Source organism: Akebia trifoliata, chromosome 2 (assembly GCF_017979445.1).
Source record: "Akebia trifoliata isolate Shusen 1 chromosome 2, ASM1797944v1, whole genome shotgun sequence".
Classification (NCBI taxonomy): Eukaryota; Viridiplantae; Streptophyta; class Magnoliopsida; order Ranunculales; family Lardizabalaceae; genus Akebia; species Akebia trifoliata.
Window position 1 is genome coordinate 624,773 of NC_141376.1, and position 18,963 is coordinate 643,735.

Here is an 18,963-nt window from a genome sequence, read left to right on the forward strand (position 1 = left end):
ACCCTTGATGTGATAGGCTTGAAAATTGTAGATTTACTCTCTTTGAAATACAGAACTATGGTTCTCCATAAAAAAGTGCAGTTTTGTATCCGAAGAAAAGTCAATCTACTATTTTCAAGTCTATCACATCATAGGTGTTGATTGAGTATGTCACGTGGGTCATAGGGATTCACTTAATTTTAAGAACCAAGCAAATATTTTTCAATCTCGGTCATAGGTTTGATGTTTAGCCTCAAACGTGGTTTGAAACTAGAATTATTCCTCAATTATTATATTAATATAGTATTGAAATTGAAGGTTACCTGTATTGTTCAATAATCCGTAGTGTGTCAAACTGTTCAAAGTTGACACCTTTGGGACCCAGATCTAGCAGTGTATGTCTTTGTACCAATAGACCACTTTAATGCAAATTCAACTGCATCTTTGTCGTGATCTTCCAGCTATTCACGTGGGTTCCACGAGAGTTCTAGTTTGATGAGAGCCGTTTGCATCAAAATTACATGAAAAATGATGAGAAGGAAATCAACACGTGAACACGTGTCCCCTATTCCAACACAGCAATCGTAGAACTTCAGACCAAAATTGGAAGCAAAAGTGTTAAAGCCCTCACATTAAAGTCGAACACATTCCAGGATTAGTGATTTCTCATAAAATTTATTTGTAAGTGGAGATGGAAATTTAGTGAGAATAATAGTCAAAGAAAAATGGCTTCGCTCAGCAGTGGACGTTAACTTTGAAAATCAGATACGGGATCCACGTGACATGATCACAATTGACTTTTCAAGACGATTGGTGTGTGACCACAGGGAGTAATGACTAGGTCAAAGTTGACAATTTTCTTCTTTTGAAAAGGAAAATGTTGCCGTGATTGCATTACACATTGAGTCGATGTGGAAGTGTGCACAAAATCATAGATAGGGATGCAATCTTAACTGACTAATGTGAACTTAACCCTAACTCAACCCAATTGATTGAAGTGCCTAGGCTGTGTTGTGTAGAAGATGAGTCAAGCTGGGTTCAAATATCTCAATTTAGATTAAGGTTGAGGGTTTGAACAATCCAAATTTGATGTTATATACTAATATGTAAATATTGTTATTTTAGTTATAATTTTTTTTTTTATATTCCACCATATAAATATTCTTATTTTAGTTATAATTTTTTTTTTATTCCACCATATTATTATGGCTTTGTGGACAATAGTTGGATATTATTAATGTGACTTTTGGTTTAATATGTTTTATCTAAGTATTTCTTCAATGATGGATTAATTAAAGGTTGTATGTTGTCTTTATTTACTAATCAAGATGAAATTAGAGTTATTCAATGAGTCCAACCTGACGAAACCATAAAAAATTCTCTAACTCGAATTAGCCCAAGCTCAACTTGATTTTAGAAGATTAACCTTAGGTTGAACTTGGGTTAGTGAGCTTAGGCCAGATCGTTAGGTTCAGTTGAGCTCCGGTTTAAGGATTTTGTAATTTGGGTTTACCCTCCAACCTGCCCAAGTTGCAGTCCTATTCATATATGCTTTTCTCAAGACATGAGGTAAAAATATCTATGATTCTATACACACCTTCACATTAGTTTAGTGTCTAATGCAATGTCCTACACAATCATTCTTAATACAATTTGAAAAATACAAGCAACATGGTTGGTGGGATGTTAGGGATTCCTAAGGGAGAAATTATAAATGTACTTCTAAGAAAACGTGTATACTTAGGAACTAATTTTTTTTGTTTTTGGGTCATTGTAGACCAACTTTGTTAGACATTCCGCTCAACATTGTACTGACATGGTAGTGCACAAAAAACCATGGATTTTTTTTCTATAATTTTATTAGATTCAATAATTTTTTTGTTATTAATTTCTAAATAAAGTTTGATCATTTTTCCATACTAGTAGCATAGAACTACTCAAATTATTTTGCTTTTTTTTCTTTTTCTTTTCTCATAGAAGGACTATGATCCCCAAATCCTAATTCATGTTGATACTTCATTGAGGCCTCAACCCTCGATCAAGTCTAGAAAAGTCTAAGGAGAATATATATATATACAAAAGGCCTCTTTATATATTTAAATAGGTTATATTACATGACTCTTGACCTTCGTCTTTTCTTATAAATTAATGGAAAATGACTTAAAAATCCTTATTTTCGTTCACAAATTCAACCTCTTGAATAACATAATAATGAATGCTCCTGGCTTATATAATGTCTTCATTTCTTTTAGTAAATGTGATAACATTGTTGTTTACCTATATTTTCACTTTCTAATATTATTCAACCATGGTTCTTTGTATGCCACAATAAAACAAAATAAAAGAGAGAAAGAGAAGAAAATCCAATATACCACAATTACAAGAAAAGAAATTCAACAAGTCAATGGTGTTAATGGAGATACAAATAAAATCGTTATGCAATAACAACACCAATGGAGTCTTATATGAAAGTTCTGTAATCTGGCTAAATGAATCATGCTTCCCATTTCACTTTGTCTAGGGCCAAATCTTATGTTGTAGAAGAAATTTTTTAATAGATTTTATTTAAAATTAAATTTTACAAATTAAAATACAAGTTTGTATTCTGTACTTCAAACTAGTAGGACCATATTACAAAACCATGAAAGTGTGAATCGCTCGACACAAAAAAAGCCCCCCAACAAACCCAAACAACCACACAAGACTCAGAACTTCTCAATTTCGTGCATAAAACCAATATCTACAATGTCGAATTTATTACATTTGCACTAATGATCTCTCATTTTTTTTCTTCTTCTAAATTTATAAGTGTCAATGCCATCATGCTTACTAGAAAATACTCATCTCATAAAGGCCTTCATATACAGCCTTTTAAAGACTAAAAAATTGGAAATTAAGAAATCATACAATTATTAAGGTTATCCTGCCATGTAACTTTCATAAGGTGAAATGTTTATATCAATCAATTTTTTTATTCCTTGAAAAAATAATTACATCCATTGACTTTGAACATTTGGATTTAGTGATGATGGAAAAACAAATATTTTTTCCAATAATGAGAGGATATCATTGTTTTTTCATGATACAAATTTTACAATTTTATACCTTAATCATTAGAAAAAATTTAAAAGTTGATGATGGGAAAAATTACTTTTTCCTAATAATACAAGTATATCACCTTTTGTCATAATACGTTTAGAGTCGTGATTTTTTTTTTGGTACACGAATGACGTGGCAAGAGCATAAATTCATAAATCTTTTTCTTCGAGATACACAAGAAAATGATGAATGGTTATGTGCCCTTGCCATGTCAGCTGAGTACAGATCGAGTGAAAATTTTTGAGTCAGAATATCATTAGTGATTTGTTTATTGCAATTTAATACTTTAATCATTTGAAATTGAAAAAATAAAAATAAAAAAAAGCCTTTTAACTCCCCAGTTAGTTTCTTGAGCCTCAAGTTTTGACTTAAGAAAGGATTGGACTTAAAATTGCTGATCAGTTATTTAAGTAAGATATCAGTGATGGGTCATGGGTGGCGGGCAGGGCGACTTGTAAACTAGTAAAAAGATTTTAATTGGAGTCGTGATAACCTCACTTAAACAGAACATATTCAACTGACGTGGCATGTGGAGAGAATCATAGATTTTTTTCTTCGAGATACATAATGAAAAATCTATGGTTATATACACATTACACGTCAGTTGAGTATGCTATTTGGAAGTCAGGTTATCATTATGGTTTCGAGAGAGTGGGACAATTGGGGATTGTAATTAATTGAAAATATAGGAGCGTCGAAAGTTCTGAGGGAGCAATTGCCCCTTACTAACTCCACCCATGTGCTTATTTGAAAGCCGCCTTACCTATCAACCAATGAAATAAAGACACCATGGTGTCTGGGACTCGATTCAGTGCAAAGCTCCCCTATTGGATCGCCAGTAGTCCGGGTCTATCTACGTGTCTCCCAAGAAACCCTAACCTAGCGAAAGACGCATTGTGTCAAAGTAACAGTATCCTTTAAAACCCTAATCGGCGATTTCGTTTGAAGTTGAAGCGAATTTTCACAAGAGTTTTCGAAATTCTCACAGGTACTGAATGTAGTTTCCGACATAGGGTTTCACAAGTTCGGTGAAGAAAGCATGAATCTGGAGATGCAATTGAAACTGGTTCTAAAGGAATCGCAGTTAGAATTTTTTTTCTAGATTGTCTTAGTCTGTTAGGGTTTGGATAGATTACCTGTTTATAGATTGATAATCGATCTCGACTAGAAGAGTTTAATGGCCTGTTCGAATCACCATTCCTGAGCATAACAGCAAGCTCATAAATTACTGCAAAAATGGCGATCGAAACACGCCCTTGATGTTACAATCCGAAACCCTTCGTTTTCTGATTAGTTAGCGTTTCCATTAAGTTTTTTGAGAAAATTAGATGGGCATTTTTATTTATTAGATGCCCATTGTTGGAAAAATGTTGGCTTTTTAATCAATCGAACTGAGTTCTTGTAGTTCTATATCTTCTTCGTCATCTCGGGGATGCTTTATAATTTGTTACTTTGCACTCTAATCTTGTATGCTTAATTGTTCGCCACAGGTCCTGTAGTTTGCAGCTGTTTGAGTGTGCACATTTCATCATCTTCTAATGGCAACCCGTAAGTTTTCAGTCTATTTCTGATTGTTTTTTAAATACAAAATAATCCCACTGTGCACCATCATTGGGTCGATTATAGGGACCGTTTGCATATTATACGGGTGTTGATACCAAAATCTGTTTTTTTGTTTGTTTGTTATAACTTATGAATCCACGCAGGTCTTCAGTTTGAGAACTCTTGTGAAGTTGGTGTCTTCTCAAAGCTGACCAATGCATACTGTTTGGTCGCAATTGGAGGATCAGAAAACTTTTATAGGTGATTGAGTGATCTTTGCTTTCTATCATTCTTGTTTTTGTTAATAAGAAGAAGATGCTGATGGGTTTTTTTTTTTTAATTGGGTTTTCCATAGCACATTTGAATCTGAGCTTGCAGATGTTATCCCTGTGGTTAAAACATCGATAGCAGGCACTAGAATAATTGGAAGGCTATGTGCTGGTAAGAACTATAAGGTTGCTTTGGTTAGAGTTTGTAAAGATGACTTCCGTTCCATTATAGCTTTCATAATCTTTTCTTTTGCTTCTTATGGCAGGAAACAAAAATGGGCTGCTTGTGCCACACAATACAACTGATCAAGGTAACTGAAATTAGTTCTTCTATAGATGGAGATATTGTTGTTTGTTATTTATCAAAATATATATATATATATATATATATATATATTATATATATATATATATATATATATATATATATATATATAACCTTGAGTTTTGTTCTGTCGGGTACATGCCAATTTTGCTTTAGTGACTACAAATTAAATTGTTGAGTGTGCCATTGTATAGTAACTGTTATCATGCACCTATTTGGGTAGCATTTTTTTTTTCTATCTGTTTGATTGTGTAAATATTTCCAGTGTTGGTAGAGTTGACCTTGTTAGTTGTGCCATATTTTTTTTTGATAAGTCTAACGATTTTATAAATATCAAAGGAGGCCGAGATAGCCCCCAAGGACTTACCCAAAAAACAGAAAGAAAAAGAGGAAAAAAACAAGAAACTACCAAAACAAATGTACGACTTACATAAACTCTCCCATCTAAACACAAAATCTGCAAAAGAAACCCCGGAGAAGTCCTTGCTTAGCTTAGCCCACAAAAACAGCAGCCCTAAGATCTCAATATACACCGTCTGTGAATTGTTTTCCTTTCTCTGGAACACCCTGTTGTTTCTCACTGTCTGTGAGTTATTTAGTTGTGCAATATAAATAGGTGATACTTCTGTCTGTCTGTCTTACTGGTACCTAAGCTAGTATATCAAAGGGATTGGGAAACAATTTCTGATGGCTAGGGAGCTAAGCATATTAAGGAGGGGCATTGCCATTGTGCTTCCTAGGTTCACTAATAATAAGTGGGTAGAACCAGTTGGGAATGAGATTCTGTTTCAAAATCATAGCAGTGATACGTGTTCTGCCACTTGTCCTGCCATTTGGTCCATCTCTCGTTGGGTTGTGGTTCATTTGAATGTTGTCCAAGATTCCGTTGAATGGTTATGATGTCCTCCAAGCTCTAGAGGCCTCTTATGAGAATCTTTGGTGAATGATTAAGGATTAGTTTTAATTGTTGATCTTATTTTTTGGGTCCTAGACAACCCTTTGGAAGGGGATTTATTTTATCAATATGTCTGATCTGAAATAGTTGATAAATTTCCCATGATTTTGTTAATTCCTGGAAATATTGTGTTTGATTCCCTGTTCCAGTCTTTTTGTTAAAACCTGGAGAAATGCTGGGAATGTTTGTGATGGTAGCTTGTGTGTAGACATAGATCTTTTTGGGTGATTCATATTCCTTTTCATTAATGGCTTCATTTTTTATGCCAATTGTGTTTTGATGCATGTAACGAGTAGAAAATTTGTCTTTTCTTCCGTCTTTGCTATTCTGGTTTGACTAACAATGTGCAACTCTGTTTTGCAATCAATGGTGTTTGCTTCTAGTTTAAAGTTATGTTTGATTCCCTGTTCCAGTCTTTTTGTTAAAACCTAGAGTAAGGATGGGAATGTTTATGATGCTAGCTTGTGTGTAGACATAGATCGTTTTGGGTGATTCGTATTCCGTTTCATTAATGGCTTCATTTTTTCTGCCAATTGTGTTTTGTTGCATGTAATGAGTAGAAAATTTATCTATCCTCCGTCTTTGTTATTCTGGTTTGACTAATAATTCGTTACTCTGTTTTGCCATCAATGGTGTTTGCTTCTAGTTTAAAGTTATGAATTCACATGAATTTCTTTTAGTTGGTTTTTCTCTTATACTATAACATCCTTAATTCTTTTATTTTTTGAATTTTCATTTATTTTATTACAGAGCTTCAACACTTGAGGAACAGTTTACCTGATCAAGTTGTTGTTCAGCGCATTGAGGAGAGACTGTCCGCTTTGGGGAACTGCATAGCTTGCAATGATCATGTTGCTCTTACACATACTGATCTTGACAGGGTAAACTCGCTTCTTTTTGGTTGCTTCCTTTTTTTTTGTGCTTGTGTGCTTTTTGTTCATGCGTGCATGCGTTTAGAGATAATTTTTTATATATTAATAATAAAGAAAAGGAATATACACACATAAACTGGGCAGTCGAGATGACCTGCCTTGTACGAGCAAATAAATTATCCCTAGTCCAAAAAATTATCATAATCTACGCCTTATCCTAATTACTGAGATTGGAAACATAAAGTCTATTTCACCCATCAACTCTATCCTGGGTTATGTTTAAAAAAAAAAGAAAAACTAAATTAGTAATTTAGTCATTTATTTGTTTTAGTAGTGTAGACATCCCAATTTCAATGAGCCCCATTCGAAAAGGGTTAAAAGAAGACATATTTTTGTCAAAAAATCATCAACGAGCCTAAGGGTCCAAATAGTCAAAATTCTATATTTTTGTTCAAATCAAGGGTCGTAGGACTTCCAAATAGTCTTATGGGCCCACAATAAATCTTACGTAATTTCTAAAACCCACCCTCATTTTTAACCTAACCTCAAGCGCAAGTCCTCACTAAGTCCGACCCAACTCAACAAATCTAAACCAATTCTAATGCAACAAAAACCTAAACTACTTCCCAATCCTAAGCCCAGACCCCCTACTCAAGCCGAAATCATACCCATAATCACAACCAATCACCATGAAAATCAAATATCATCAATGAGGGATTCATGTCACCACCACAATGCATCCACCACCCTACTCTACACCTTCATCACCTCTCAAATAAAAATTCATATATTCCTCCACCCATCACCTCTCCATTAAAAAATTCAAATATTCATCAACTCATCACTTCATGTTCCCCATGCTTCTCTCTTCTCTATTAAATCAACCTCTTAGAATCTTGGCAAATACCATTCTTACCCTCATATAATCGGAAAATTCAATAGGAAAATAAGACAAACAAAATGTCATTTCCATTTATTTTTAGGGTTGAATTCTTTTACCCCTAAAAATCATCCTCCAACTCTATATAAGCCTCCTTTTCTCACAAATCCGAAAAATACATGCTCTCAAACCTTTATGAAAAATTCAAAAACCCTCTTCAACTCTTCCAGCCTCTTTAAACCCTCTTAAACCCTTACTCAACTTTTCAAAAGTCTAACAAAAATATTTCATCAAGAATAATTTTATCAAGGTCTCGAGAAGAAGAACAAGAAGGAAGAATACAAGCTTCAAGGTAGGGTGTAGTACGACCATGTAATCCCCTCTCTTCCATCTTCATCTCCTTCTTTTATGTTTACTCACTTCTTTTTTTTGGGTTTTGGAAGACCATTTCGATTAAAAAGGTTAGTCTTGTAGGCTTAGACACTATGGGGTACCTCTCATAATGAGGTGACCCCATGATTTAGGCCCAAAACAAAACCCCTTTAAGATAGAGGGTTCAAAATTTTCATATCTACCAATTTTCTCTCTTAGAATTTATAAAAGTGAAAAATGATCATTTTTAAAGGCTACTACCTATGGTGGAAGGAATAGGGTGCCTAACACCTTTCCTATCCTTTAACATGAACCCCCTTACCTAGATCTTAGGTGGACCAATACTCTTATTCGTACATGAGTCACTAACAAAGAATTTTTTTTTTTTCGTGTGCTTATTCATACATTTTTTTCTAAAAAAGAATAGTGGCGACTCCAATCGAAATAGTAGAGATCTTCGGATTTTAAATTTTCAATGGAGTCGCCAAGCTGTAGACAGATTTTTCGTTAAAAACCCAATTTGTACTTGGATTTAGAGTCACCACCATTCTTTTTTAGAATAGGGTGTAAATGGGCATTTGGAAGATAATTTTGAAAAATTGTTTTTATTTGTAATGACTCTCATACGGATAAAGGTGTTGGTCTACCTAAGATCTAGGTAAGGGGATCCATTTTAGGAAATGGGGAAGGTGTTAGGCACCATATTTCTTCCACATTTAGTAGTAACCTATGTATTGGTCATTTTTCATTTTTTAGAAAATCTAAGAAAAATTATTGCAAATGAAACTTTGTCCCTTAAATTTTAAGGGATCTTGATTTAGGGCCTAAGTTGTAGGGCTCACCTCCTTAAAAGAGGGACCTCATTATAACTAGGACACAATGACTTATATTTTAATGGAGGTGGAGTTATTAAACCAAAATTAAAGAGGTGGAGAAAGAGGTAGAAGAGGGAAGAAATAAAATAAAAGTTCCTACTTTACACTTGTCTTGAAGTTTTTGTTATTTCTGTTGAGTTTTTGGTAGAATTGTTCTTGATCATGTATTTGTGTTAGATTTTTGGAGAAGAGAAGATATAGAGAGTTGAGGAGAATTTTTAGACTTTTGAGGGGAGTTGAGAACATGTTTTGGATTTGTGAGAAGAGGGGGTTTATATAGAGTTGAGGGATGATTTTAGGGGTAAAAGGGTTCAACTCAAAAAACAAATGGAAATGACGTTTTGTTTGTTTTATTTTTCTTTTGAATTTTTCAATTGTATGAGGGTAGGAATGAAATTTGTCTTAGGATTTTGAGAGGTTGGTTGTGAAAATGACATGTGGAAAGGAGACATGAAGTATAAGATGTGGATGGTGTTTAAAATTTTTTATTGAGAGTTGAGAGGCTTGGGAGACAAAATGTGACGTGGTATAGAATATTTGAATTTTTAAATGGAAAAGAGAAGCATAGGAAGCATGAGGTGATGGGTTGAGGAATATTTGAATTGTTTAATGGAGAAGAGAAAAGCATGGGGAATATAAGGTAATGGGTTGATGAATATTTGAATTATTTAATGGAGAAGAGAGAAAATGGGGAACATGAGATGATGGGTTGATGAATATTTGAATTTTTTAATGGAGAGGTGATTGGTGGAGTAATATTTGAATTTGTAATAGAGATGTGATGGGTGGAGGAATATTTGCATTTTTAATGGAGAGGTGATGAGGATGTAGAGTAAGGTGGTGGGTGTATTGTGATTATGACATGCGTCCCGCATTGATGATCTTTGATTTTTATGGTGATTGGTTGTAATCATTGGTATGATTTTGGTTTAAGTAGGGGACTTGGGCTTAGGATTGGATAGTAGTTTAGGTTGGGTTACATTGAAATTGGTTTAGGTCTATTGGGCTTTTTGATTGGGTTGGACTTGGATTTAAGATTAGGTTAAAAATGAGGGTGGATTTTAGAAATTACGCAAGTTTTATTATAGGCCCATAAGACTATATGAAAGTCCTACGACCTTTAATTTGAACAAAAATATTGAATTTTGAAGATTTGGGCCTTTAGGCCCTATTGACGATTTCTTGACAAATATATGTCTTTTAGCCCTTTTTAAGTTGGGCCCGTTCAAATTGGGGTGTATACAGCTGACACTCTTTGCAGGAGTTGCGTATAAAGAATAGACATAACCCATGTTTCTATAGGCCTTGAAAATTCGTTAAAACACGATTTTGAAACATCGCATGAATTGATAATTTTTTTTTTGTTGTTGTAGAAAGTGACTACCCAAGCACGTAGTCTGATAGGGCTGGCCTTTAAATTCCTCGATCTCATGGCACATAGCTCGTTTGAAATTTTGGATTTTGTTAAAAGTTGGATGATTTTTGAAATTTTGGTGTTTTTGGCCTTGTTCTGACAAATTGAATTTGAAGTGCAAGTCGAAAATGATTTTTTTGAATTTTTTTATTTTTGATTTTTGTTTTTTTTTAAAATGAGATACTTTCAAATAATAAAACTTTTTGGAGTAACATGGGATTGTGATGATCCTTTAATAGGTCTACGCTAATGAGTCTTTCAAACTTACCATAACTCTCTGATTGTAGCGGTTGGAAATCCTCCTAAACTTTGAGTATGATAGGGATGGAATCTGCTATAAATAAGACGGTCTCCTGGGCTAGGAGTCTAATAGGAATTGAATCGATTGTGAAAAGTGGAGATGAGATTTGCAGTCAAAGTGTGTTTCGATAAAAATGATTTGACGTCTTGTGAAATCTAAAAGAGATCAAAATTCCTTTTGCATCGATTTTTTTTACAAGCTAAAAATATCGTGCAGTTTATACTCATGCGATAAAGAACAATATGTAGTTTAGGCTCTTATTGAGGAGCAAGATACAATTTAGGTTCTTGCAAAGGAGTAATATGTAGTTTAGGCTCTTGCAAAGGAGAAACGAGCAGTTTTAGGCTCTTACTGAGGAGCGAGATACAGTTTAGGCTCTTACTGAGGAGCAAGATGTAGTTTAGGTTCTTGTTAAAGAGCAATATGCAGTTTAGGCTCTTACTGAGGAGCAACGAGCATTTTTAGGCTCTCATTGGGGAGTAAGATGTAGTTTGGGCTTTTGTAAAGAGGCAAAATGTAGTTTAGGCTCTTTTTGAGGAGCAAGATGCTGTTTAGGCTCATGTTGGAGAGCAAGATGCAGTTTATGTTCTTACAAATGAGCAACGAGTAGTTATAGGCTCTTACTGAGGAGTGAGATGCAGTTTATGCTCATGTAAATGAGCAACGAGTAGTTTTAGGCTCTTACTGAGGAGCGAGATGCAATTTAAGCTCTTTAAAATGAACAACGAGTAGTTTTAGGCTCTTACAAATGTGCAAAAATGCAATTCGGGCTTTTACTGATGAGTAAGATGCAGTTTAAGCTCTTACTGAGGGCAAAATGTGGATTAGGCTCTTGCTAAAGAGCAATATGCAGTTTAGGTTCTTATTGAGGAGCATCATACAGTGTAGGCTCATGTTAGGGAGTAAGATGCAGTATATGTTCTTACAAATGAGCAACGAGTAGTTTTAGACGTCCTATCTCTCTTTAGCAAGAGCCTAAATTGTGCCTCGCTCCTCAAGAAGAGCCTAAACTGCATCTTGTTCCTCAATAAGAACGTAAAGTGTAGACACCCCAATTTGAATTGACTCCACTCGAAAAGGGCTAAAAAAGACATTTTTGTCAAAAAATCGTCAATGGGCCTAAGGGCCTAAATCTTCAAAATTCGACATTTTTGTTCAAATCAAAGGCCGTACGGCTTTCAAATAATCTTATGAGCTCACAATAAAGTTTATGTAATTTCTAAAACTCACCCTCATTTCTAACCTAACCTCAAGTCCAATTCAACCCAACCCTTAAGTTCAATAGACCTAAAACAATTCTAGTTCAACACAACCTAACGTAAACTACTACCCAACCCTAAGTCCATTCCCTTTACTAAAATCAAAAATCATATCCATGATTACCATAAAAATCAAAGATCATCAATGAGAGACACATGTCACCACCACAATGCACCCACCACCCTATTCTACACCCTACACCCACCACCCTACTCTACATTCTCATCACCTCTTCATTAAAAATTCAAATATTCCTCTACCCATCGCCTTTCCATTAAAAAATTTAAATATTCATCAACCTATCACCTCATGTTCCCCATGGTTCTCTCTTCTCTATTAAACAATTTAAATATTTTTCAACCCATCACCTCATGTTCCCCATGCTTTTCCATTTTTCATTTAAAAATTCAAATATTCTCTACCCCATCACATCCTATACCCTCATATACCCCTTCTACATGTCATTCTCATAACCAACCTTTTAAAATCCTAAGACATTCTATTCCTACCCTCATATAATTGAAAAATTCGAAAGGAAAATAAAACAAACAAAATGCCATTTTCATTTATTTTTAGGATTGAACTTTTTAACCCTAAAAATCATTCCCCAACTCTATATAAACCCTTCTCATAAATCCAAAAAACACATGCTCTCAAACACCTATGAAAAATTCAAAAACCCTCAACTCTCTTTCTTTCTCTCTCTCTCAACCTTTTTAAAACCCTCTTAAACCCTTACTCAACTTTCCAAAAGTCTAACAAAAATGCATTATTAAAAACAATTCCACCAAGAACTCAAGAAGAAGAACAAGAAGGAAAAATACAAGCTTCAAGGTAGGGTGTAGTAGGACCATGTGATCCCCCCTTTCTCCCATCTTCATCTCCTTCTCCTATGTCTACTCCGTACTTCTTTTTAAGGTTTTGGAAGATCATTTTGATTAAAAAGGTTAGTCTTGTAGTCCTAGACACAATGGGGTCCCTCTAATAATGAGGTGACTCCAATGATTTAGGCCCAAAACAAAACTCATTTAAGTTTTAGGGGGCAAATTTTCCATCTCTACAAATTTTCTCATAGAATTTATAAAAATGAAAAATGACCATTTTTAAAGGTTATCACTTATGGTGGAAGGAATAGGGTGGGTGCCTAACACCTTCCCTATCCTTTAACATGGATTCCCTTACCTATATCTTAGGTGGACCAACACCTTTATCGTACGAGAGTCACTAATAGGAAAAAAAAAAAAAAAAAATTCGGGTGCCCATTCAAACCCTTTTTCTAAAAAAAGATGGTGGCAACTCTAAATCCAAGTAGTAGAGATCTTCGGACTCGGAAATCTCATGTCTACAAATAGAAGAGAGAGAGAGAGAGAGATTTTAAATTTATACAAAAATTTAATCAGTATCTTGCCAGTGAGAAAAGAAAAGGGGAAAAAAAATGAGAACTTGAAGTGTCCTTACCAGAATGTGGTGTCCAACTTCTTCACTTTTTAGTAGAACCCATGCAATATAGACAAGACTGTAAATGGATACAAAGAGATGTGGAGTGGGAAGTTGAAAAGGCATCGGTTGAAGTAGAATTTTATTTATTAAGGAGGAAGTAAAAGATGAGTTGTTTTAAGGCCCAAGTTTCTTAAGCTAGAACATCATCCTAAGTGCTAAGTATGAGATTCATAAACTGCTGGTCTTTAAGTCTACTATGATTACAGAATCTTGAAACATCTAATTTTTTTTTTTTAAAGCAGTGGAATTTGTATTTTTTGTATGTTATTGCAGGCTTGTATATTTCACTGAATTTTATGGTGTGGAAGAATGCAATATGTACATTATCATTTTTGCATTACGGTATTGTGAATATTTCTTTATGAGGGTAATCCCTTCTTGCCTCTTGTATGTATGCCTGTTGGCGGTCTTAGCAAAGGCATGGGCACTAGCCAGGATATCTCCTCAAGCCAAATAAACTTACCCAATTGGATGATTGTACCATCCAAATGGACTTTGTTTAGGGCTTCTTTTAATATGATTAGTGTAAAGAAACATCTAATTTAGAAACTTTTATTTGGATTTTTTGTCATAATTTTACTGATATGTGCTTTGATTTTCGGTTTAAGAGATCTTTTGGTAGGACTGTTACTGTTTTTACAAGTGGGCCATGTTTGCAGAGGTCAGGAACGTTGCTGCTTTTTGTACTCCCATACTTGTGAAAATATCCTCCAAATTGTTAATGATATTGAAGGGTCCTCACGAAATCTTTTTTATGATTATGATTAGGAAACTGAGGAGATGATTGCTGATATTCTTGGAGTAGAAGTTTTCAGACAGACGATTGCTGGAAACATTCTTGTGGGCAGTTACTGTGCCTTCTCAAACCGGGGTGGATTGGTACGAAAAACTATCCTTTTTCTACAGCTGATGTCTCGAGGCATATCTAGTATTCAATTTCACCTGTTACTTTCTAAATATTGTGCTGAAATAGGTCCATCCCCATACATCCATTGAAGACTTGGATGAACTTTCAACGCTCCTTCAAGTCCCTCTAGTGGCTGGGACTGTGAACCGAGGTAGTGAAGTCATTGCTGCTGGTATGATTGTCAACGATTGGACAGCATTCTGTGGGTCAGACACCACAGCTACAGAACTCTCAGTCATTGAGAGTGTCTTCAAGCTGAGGGATGCTCAGCCTAGTACGATTGTTGATGAGATGAGGAAGTCGTTAATTGATACCTATGTTTGAATTCCTACTTTGACTTTGACCCTCCACAAGGTATATTTTACTATTCCAGAGGTGTGTGTCTAGGCACTGGACAGCATCGAACAGAGGAACAAACAGTCTTTCTTGTCCCATATATTTGTTGCCTATCATGAACTTGTACATATATGGGTGAGATTTCTTTAATTTTTATTATAAAAAGTTGGTAAGTACTTTATGTTCTTTTTCTGCAATAACTTTAGGAGTCCCCTGTCAATTTCTTTTATATCCGAATCAAATAACCAATACAGAGAAGATAACAAAACAAAGCTTTGCTCAAATTGTGAGTTTTTTATCTTTTCGAAAAATGGCAGCTTTATAAAGTTAGGTTTTTTGGGATGAGATAACCTGAGAACTTGGGTCACCATGTTGGTTTGTTGGTGACACCAACGATGGTTCATTCAGAACTATATTACCACTATCACGTGTGGTATTTTCAACGTGGTTGTTACATTTACTGAACCAGAACCTCATAGACTTTACGAACTATTGAGAATAAATTTGCAAAATTCGACTAGTGTTTGAATTGTCATTCAGACAACCAAAACATATTAAAAAAAAAAAAAAGAAAGTTAAAGAAGTAAATGTTGTTTTATAGAATCCAAAAGTGAATTTTTCATAAATATGAATAACATGAAACATGTTCGTTAGTTTTTGTGAAAGGAACCCAGTTGAGTGAAGCGGTTTAATCAGTAATCATGTCTTGGGTTTTGGAAACTAGAACTTGTGGATGATACGATACATTCGGTGATCCTTGTATTGAACGGCCTGGACTGCTTTCTTGGTGAGCATTTCTAGTAGTTGGTTCTATGACCATTGTCCAACCCCAAGATGAATCAGTCCCAGTACCGGACCACAAATATGATGCTAGTGCTTCTAAAACTTGACCCTCTAATGCAAGGCCATCACCATCCAAATTATCACTTTTTTAGCACTCCATCTGATTGGTGGTCCAAACAGAAAACTTGCAGCCAGAATAAGATGACAACGTTCATCTAATCTCCTCCTTACATTTCATCTATCCAAATTCCTGGTTCTCCAAGCCCCAACAACCTAAGCATTATCCATGGCTGTTTCTCAACCGCATAACATTCCAACCCCAACCCACAAACTCCTCTTATCTTCTTCTCTCTCTCCAACAACTTCTACTTCAGCTCCATACTTCTAGTTACTGTACCATTATCTTTCTGATTCTCTCACTTCTTCAATGGCATCAGAACACTCAGGGAGGAGGAATTCAAATACTCAGTTATTAGAAGAACTCGAAGCGCTGAGCCAATCAATGTACCAGTCTCATACTTCTTCCTCTAATAGAAGAACCAACTCCCTTGTTCTCCCCCGAACTTCACTTCCTTCCGTCTCTTCTACTGCTCCGATCATCACTGCTTCAAATGAGGACAAACCTGATAGACCCCGGTCAAGGCGCATGTCCTTGTCCCCGTGGCGCTCCCGGCCTAAGCTCGACGATGATGAACATGAGAAGAATGACCGAGCTAAGGTACCTGCTCGACAAGACATCAAGGTGGATGTTAAGGCAAGTTCAACCGAGAAGAAAGGAATTTGGAATTGGAAACCAATTCGAGCAATTTCTCATATTGGAATGCAGAAATTGAGCTGCTTGTTCTCCATTGAAGTTGTAACTGTCCAAGGCCTACCAGCATCGATGAACGGACTTCGTCTTTCTGTTTGTGTTAGGAAGAAAGAGACTAAAGATGGAGCAGTTCAGACAATGCCTGCCAGGGTTTTACAAGAAGCCGCAGACTTTGAAGAGACTCTTTTCGTGAAGTGTCATGTGTATTGCAGTAGTGGGAATGGAAAGCAGCTGAAATTCGAACCGCGTCCCTTTGTGATTTATGCGTTTGCGGTTGATGCTAATGAGCTTGATTTTGGAAGGAGTACCGTGGATTTGAGTCTTCTCATTCAAGAATCCATGGAGAAGAGCTTCGAAGGGACACGGGTTCGTCAATGGGATACAAGTTTTAATCTATCAGGAAAGGCAAGAGGAGGAGAACTTGTTCTTAAATTAGGATTTCAAATCATGGAGAAAGATGGAGGGCATGGGATTTATAGTCAGGCTGACGGATTAAAATCAGGTAGAGGTGGTGGTGCTTCTTCGTCTCCTTTCGCTCGAAAGCAATCAAAATTTTCTTTCAGTGTTACAAGTCCAAGGCTGTCAAGCAGAATGGAACCTTTCACACCTTCAAAAGGTGGAACATCAGGTGATTTGCAAGGTATTGATGACTTGAATCTCGATGAGCCTGCTCCCGTCCCTTCAACTCCATCGTCTGTTCAGAAGTCCGAAGAACAAGAATCAAAGATTGAAGATCTTGATCTTCCTGAATTTGAGGTTGTAGATAAGGGAGTTGAGATCCAAGACAACAAAATCGAAATTGATGAAGGAGAATTTGAAGAAGCTGTAGATGAACGATCAGTTTCAAGCGAAGTCGTTAAGGAAGTTGTGCACGATCAAGTTCACTTGACAAGATTATCGGAGCTTGATTCGATTGCTCAGCAGATCAAAGCTCTTGAATCCATGATGGGTGATGAAAGTTTGGTTAAAGCAGATGAAGAAACTGAATCACAAAGGTTGGATGCAGAGGAAGAAACCGTAACAAAGGAGTTTCTTCAGATGCTAGAGGAAGAAGAGAGTGGTGAATTAAAAATCGATCAACCAGATATTCCACCTATGAAACAAGGAGTTGAATACGATGATGAGGCAGAATCGAAGGTTTTTATTCCAGATCTTGGAAAGGGCTTGGGCAGTGTGGTCCAAACAAAGGATGGAGGCTACTTAGCTGCTATTAATCCCTTCGATGTCGAGGTACCAAGAAAAGAAACTCCAAAACTAGCGATGCAGCTCTCGAAACCATTGATTCTTCCTCCACAGAAATCAATGAGTGGGTTTGAGGTCTTTCAGAGAATGGCAGCTGTGGGACTCGAAGAACTGAGCTCCGGAATCTTATCTTCGATGCCCATAGATGAATTGATTGGTAAAACCGCTGAACAGATAGCCTTCGAAGGAATTGCTTCGGCTATTATACATGGGAGGAATAAAGAAGGAGCTAGCTCAACCGCCGCTCGTACTATTGCTACAGTAAAAAACATGGCGACCGCTATGAGTAGAGGAAGGAAAGAGAGGATATCGTCAGGGATTTGGAATGTAAGCGAGGATCCAGTTATCGTGGATGAGATTCTAGCATTCACGATGCAAAAGATAGAAGCCATGACAATTGAAGCTCTAAAGATTCAAGCAGAGATGGCAGAAGAGGAGGCTCCCTTTGACATTTCTCCACTCGTTGGGAAAGATTCTCACCACCCGTTGGACGCGGCCGTCCCACTGGATGATTGGCTGAAAAATGGTGGCGTGTTCACCGCAGAAAGTGAGCCGGGTGTTCCTGCACCTATTACACTATCAGTCGCTGTTCAGCTGAGGGACCCATTAAGGCGATACGAAGCAGTAGGAGGTCCAGTGATTGTACTGGTCCAAGCCACACGTACGGAAACAACGATGGGAAAAGATGCAGATGAGGAGAAGTTCAAAGTGGTGAGTTTACATGTTGGAGGTTTAAAAGTCAAGGCGGGAGGGAAACGACATGTATGGGATGCTGAGAAACAGCGACTAACTGCAATGCAATGGTTGGTGGCATATGGATTGGGGAAGGCGGCAGGAAAGAAAGGCAAGCATATACAGGCGAAAGGGCCTGACTCATTATGGAGCATTTCGTCACGCATAATGGCAGATATGTGGCTCAAGTCGATGAGGAATCCAGACGTAAAGTTCCCCAAGCAGTAATAGTAGTGTGAGACTTTCATATGCAACATTTTTACAGAAATATGTAAGTAGAATGCTTGATTGAGGATGTGTGTTTACTTATGTTGTAGATGCTTATTTATATACTGAAATTTATTAAGTAAATAAAAGTACAAAACATGTGTAATATATAAATTTCAGAATTTAGTTAATTTGACATCCATTCGAGAACAGTTCATTGGCATGTTAGCAGCATAATTAAATTAATTACCAAATTTGACAATTGAAATACAGATCTAGAATCAAAGTTTTGAGTTTCGACA

The 18,963-nt window shown here is 36.1% G+C and overlaps 2 protein-coding genes across 2 annotated transcripts; both read left to right on the top strand.

Moving 5' to 3' along the window:
* The first annotated feature begins 3,846 nt into the window (after positions 1–3,846).
* LOC147408534 (eukaryotic translation initiation factor 6-2) lies at positions 3,847–15,072 on the top strand. Its single transcript, XM_086419246.1, has 8 exons — positions 3,847–4,066; positions 4,569–4,626; positions 4,785–4,881; positions 4,976–5,061; positions 5,156–5,200; positions 6,920–7,050; positions 14,412–14,522; positions 14,617–15,072. Exons 2-8 carry the CDS (start codon positions 4,617–4,619, stop codon positions 14,872–14,874), a joined length of 738 nt encoding a protein of 245 aa, XP_086275372.1. The 5' UTR covers positions 3,847–4,066; positions 4,569–4,616; the 3' UTR covers positions 14,875–15,072.
* A 710-nt stretch (positions 15,073–15,782) lies between these two features.
* Positions 15,783–18,873, top strand: PMI1 (plastid movement impaired1). The gene has a single exon (XM_086419224.1). It carries the CDS (start codon positions 16,097–16,099, stop codon positions 18,680–18,682), a length of 2,586 nt encoding a protein of 861 aa, XP_086275350.1. The 5' UTR covers positions 15,783–16,096; the 3' UTR covers positions 18,683–18,873.
* Positions 18,874–18,963: the final 90 nt, after the last annotated feature.